The 4,923-nt window shown below is 46.3% G+C and overlaps 1 protein-coding gene across 1 annotated transcript; it reads right to left on the reverse strand.

Moving 5' to 3' along the window:
• Window positions 1-498: 498 nt before the first annotated feature.
• On the reverse strand, window positions 499-3,629 carry LRIT2 (leucine rich repeat, Ig-like and transmembrane domains 2; the record flags this gene model as incomplete). The annotated part of the gene is made up of 3 exons (XM_080347636.1): window positions 499-1,310; window positions 2,402-3,183; window positions 3,520-3,629. The coding sequence occupies 3 exons, from the start codon at window positions 3,627-3,629 to the stop codon at window positions 499-501; spliced, it is 1,704 nt and encodes a 567-aa protein (XP_080203762.1).
• Between the last annotated feature and the right edge of the window lie 1,294 nt (window positions 3,630-4,923).

Genomic DNA, 4,923 nt, shown 5'->3' on the forward strand with positions numbered 1-4,923 from the left:
CTAGATGTGTGTGTGTGTGTGCGTGCGCATATCTGTGCGTTAGTCTTAGAGAAAGAGAGAAGGAGTGTGTTAGTGTGAAGCTAAAATGGTCCTCTAAGATATGGTTGGACACAATTTAAAGATCCCTCCTCTCCTACCCTTCCAAGCCCTCCTGCCCCTGCTGGGTGAGATGAAGACACACCTGTGTGTGTGAGCATGAGGAGACCTTTGGCCTTTTGCTACATGCCTTGTTATTGGTTTTGGTTTGGTGGTGTGTTTTTTTTTTTGTTAATGCTTGTTTTCTTGTGCATTTGTGTGCGTTGCTCCATGGCAGTGCTGCGGGGGGATGCGGGAGCACCGCACAGCCTGGGGACCCTCATTCCCAGGGCTTCCCAAGCCTGCTGAGAATCCTGGTTGTGCTCCCTGCTGTGCCTCAAGTCTTTGCAGCCAGGGGCCTTCCTTGCATGGTCCTTTAAAAAAACCAGCACGTACCAAGGCTCAAGGTCAGCTGCAGCCGGACTAGTAGAGGTCAGCGCTGTTCCTGTGGGGTGGTCGGGTCTTGCCAGGCTCCTCACGGGCCGGGGGCTGCCGGGTGCCACGGCCGCCCTCGTGGCGGCAGAGCCCATCCTCACTGCCGGCGGGCAGGCTGTCCAGCGTACTCTCCTTGCTGCCAGCAGCCTGTGCCTGGCCGCCGCGGCGCCGGCGGGGACAGGCGCCGGAGCAGCGGGCCAGGCAGCCGGGGCGAGCCTCAGCCGTGCAGGCGTACATGCCGGCAGGCACGGCCAGCACCATGGCGCAAACGATGACGATGATGTGGATGAGCTTCTCACGCTGCTCCAGCTGGCTGACGTCATTGCCCGTGACAAAGACAACGCACTGGCCCTTGCGGGGCGCCTGGTTGCGCACAGCCACGCAGACCTCATACTTGGTGGCGGGCAGCAGGTTGGTCACCGAGTAGGTGTTGACGCCAGGGCCAATGTAGATGGTGTCCTTCTGGGCGGCATCGTAGCGGCCTACCAGGAGGGTGTACCAGGTCTCACCTGGATCTGCTGCTGCAGCTGCTGCTGCAAACCACTCCAAGGTGATGCCATAGACTGTCTGCTTGGCGATGCGCACTTCTACGTGCGCGCCTGGCTCAGCAGGGGCGATGGGGGCCCAGCCCGGGGGGGTGGTGGGTGCCCACGAGGCTCCTACGTGGAGGGTGATTGCCACTGAGGTGTTGCCCAAGAAGTTGGCAGCCGTGCAGGTGTAGATGCCGGCGTCCCCTGGCCGTGCTGCCGGGATAAGCAGCTCTGAGCGGACGGTCTCCTCGCTGATGGGTTCGGTGGACACTGCGGGCAAAAAAAGGTCAGGCTTATGAGGCTCAGGCCAAAAGAGGCATGTGGAGCCAGGAAGCATTGGGCTGGAAGTGAGATACAGCTTTAAGAACAGTACAGAACAGTACAGAAACACCTTGTCACCCACCCAAACAAGGGTGTATGGCTGTGGTCGAGAAAAACCTGTATGTACTTAATGCAGCATGTGCTTGTGGCAAGATGCACAAGTGCTGCTACAGTGCTGCATTTAAAGCAAGTATCAGTCCAGGATTAAGGGCTAATGCTATCTTATTTAGCTGGCTGCCTTATTAGGAACACACAGAACCTGTGCAGTGCCCATGTGCATTACAAGCTTACCTGATGAAAATAGCAACTTGTCCTATTGAAGGCTCTTAGTAAAAATAAATGTGAGGTCAGCTGAGTGTACGAGCTGAGCTGGATGGAGAGGAAGCGGAAAAAGCCTCATATTAAGAGACCCTCAATAATGAATATAAATAAGCAAAGTTTATGGACAATGATAACCATTGTTTTTGTTATAGAACGTGAATGGACAGAAGCAAGAGGGCTGCAGGATTTTGTGGTTGTGTGCATATTTCTTGAGAAAACATATGGGAATGGTATAGAAGTATACAAGTGTGTATGTGTGTGCATGCTCCTACAAACACACTTATGTACAAATATAATTATATAGAGAGTGTGTGCATATATATATATGTAGTACATAATATTATAGTGTAAATATATATGAATTCATATACTTAGATAACTATATATGTATGACTGATGTGTTATTAATAGTTCTTCTTCATGTGTCATGATAGAAGAGCTATTACTAAATAAAAATAATTGTGTAAAAATGAGGCTGTGCTCCTTTCATCTTTGACTGATATCCTGCATGACGCAGCTCTTCTCATGCTGGTCAGATGCGCTTAAACATGTAGGATGAGTAAGATTATTTGGATTATTCCACCACAATAACTGTGATGCTCTAAAGGGGCTGAGAGCTGGTGTGACTGTTGTGGCCTGAAGACCTATGTAAATAGACTATCAGAACATGAACTTTTAATAAAAATAAACTTAAAAAAATAAAAAGAGGCTTTACTTACCATTAAATGCCCTTAAAAGTTTGAGGGCGTAGGTCCACCAGACAGCTGGGGAAGGGCTGCCTTGCACAAAGCAGGTCAGGGTGATGTTCAGCCCCACTGGGACGGTCAGGTTGGTGTCAAGGGCTGATGTCAGGGGCTTCATGCAGCTGTTGAGCTCCACTTCATGAAAAAACTTCCCTGCCCTGAATTTTGGCCTTGAGCATGTTAAATAGGAATTCATCAAAATAATAGGTGGGCCAACCGACTTAATAAACTGGACAAATCCCCGCAGGCGACAGTCGCAAATCCAGGGGTTGTCATGAAGGGCCAGGACTGCATTGGAAGTAGCTTCTATCTGCCCCTCCGCCTTCTGGCTTCTCTGGTAGACAGGCCAGCTGTAGAAGACATCCCTGGATATGACAGTAAGCTGATTTGAGGATAGATCTAAATAGGTCAGGTTGGGCAGATAGCGGAGTGCATGTTCTGGAAGGACATCCAGCCGGTTGTGCTTCAGATCCAGGATTTTCAGAGCTGGGGTGTCTTGAAATGCTGTCCATGGCACTGAACTTAATTTGTTCCCTTGCAAGCGTAGCTCCTTCAGAGCCGGCAGATATTCCAGGCTCTTGATGTGCATCACCGTGATATTATTAAAATTGAGCCAGAGATACTCCAAGGCACTAACATTCTCAAAAGACCCGCGAGGCAATTCTGTTAGGTGAGAATTTTCTATTCTAATTTTCCGGATGTCCTGAGGGATATTTGCAGGGATCTGCCTCAGCAGTGCAGACATGCAGAGCAAACTCCTACAGAAGTAAAACAGAAAATTCTCCAGGTCGCACATCATGTTCATAGCTAAAAAAACAGTTCCATATATAGGTCTGCAAGCACTTGCATCATTATAAGTTATTGTATACAGGGCATGCATAAGCCATAAATACATCCTTCCCTGGGTTTTACACCCATTTTCCCGCAAAGAATACAATAAAGTCATAAAAACTGCTACGTATGCAACTACCTATCTCAGAGCAGTGAGAGAAAGCTCATTCTATGCTCAGGCTAGTACTGTTGAAATATTAGAGGAGGCACACCATGCCGAGCTGCTTTGCTGGTGCTACAACTAGGGTAACTAGTGTTCTTACCTTCCAAAGCTGTCTTGAGAACAAGAGCATCCTGTTACACAAGATGAAACAGAAGGGTTTATCTTGTGGAAGGCCAGAAGAAGAAGAAAAATACGACAAATAGTGTCCATATTCTCCTTTAAGAAAGCAATGACCAGGGTTTGCACCAAACATACCAAGAGCCTCCAAGAGGCAAATCCTATTAGCTGTAATCTTCCTTGACGCAGAAATAAATCCTGCAGGGGACCCGACTCTCAAGAAGAGATGTAGTATGGTTCATAGCTTGTGTCGAAGTGCTAAAAATCACCCCTGAGACTACTACTCCTGGCATTTATTATTCTTTAGCTGCAGGGATTCTGCCAGACATCTATTTGGTTGCTAATATGAAGATGGAACCAAACCCACCTCTGTTCCCAAGCCCTTGCAAATCGTTAACCAGGCCTGTTTGTCATCTTTGTCTCTCTTCTCTTCTCTTTTCTTTTTCTTTTCTTCTCTTCTCACTCCTTTCTCTTCTTCTCTCTTCTCTTTTCTTCTTCCTTCTCTTCTCTTGTCTTCTCTTATCTCTCCTCTCCTCCTTCCCTTCCCCACTTTTCTCCTCTTCTCTTTTCTCCTCTTTATCCATTTTTTCTCTACAGTTCCCTTTCTTTTCTCCTCTTTTCACCATTTTTCTCCTCTTTTATCTTATTTCCTTTTCTCGTTTCTCTTTTTTTTTTTCCCTTTTCCCCTCCCCATCTATCATAATTTTCTCCTCTCTTCTTTTCTCCTGTCTTCGTCTTTTCTCCTTTTTTCTTTTCTCCTCTACTTTTCCCCATTTGTTCCTTTCTCAGTTCTCCTCTTTTATCTTCTGTTATTTTCTCCTCTTTTTCTTCTCTTTTCTCCTTTCCTCTTTTCTTTTTTCTTTCTTTCTTTTCTTCTTTTCTTTCTTTTCTTTATTTCTTTCCTTTTTCCCCTCTTCTCTTTTCTCCTCCTTTTTTCTTCTTCTTCTTTTTTTAAGTGTTCTTCTTCAATCTCCTGTATTTTAATGGTGTTTATCAAGGCATAAAAACACTAGTAAGGGCCAGATGTTTTGTTAGTGCAATTTGTACTGCAGAATCGATCAAGCACCAATCCCTGGCCACAGGTTTTTGCAGGGTGCACTATTGCACATGAGAAACCCAAGTCCTACTTCTCATACTTACTTGTTTTGTCACAGAAAAATATGGCAGTATTTTTTTTTCCTCTGAAACAACTTCACCCCTCCCCCAGCCCCCCCATGATCTCCATTCTTACACATTGGTAATGAAAACAACAACGTAGCTACAGGCAGTTTTGACCTTCTCTAAGAAAACAATACCTTAGTTAATCTCTATTGTATCAATATAAATTTCAGTGCTATTTGCTGGCATCTCTGAAAGACATGTGCCATTGCCTGTCACCGTGAAAAAA

This window comes from Nesoenas mayeri (assembly GCF_963082525.1).
Source record: "Nesoenas mayeri genome assembly, chromosome: 7".
Classification (NCBI taxonomy): Eukaryota; Metazoa; Chordata; class Aves; order Columbiformes; family Columbidae; genus Nesoenas; species Nesoenas mayeri.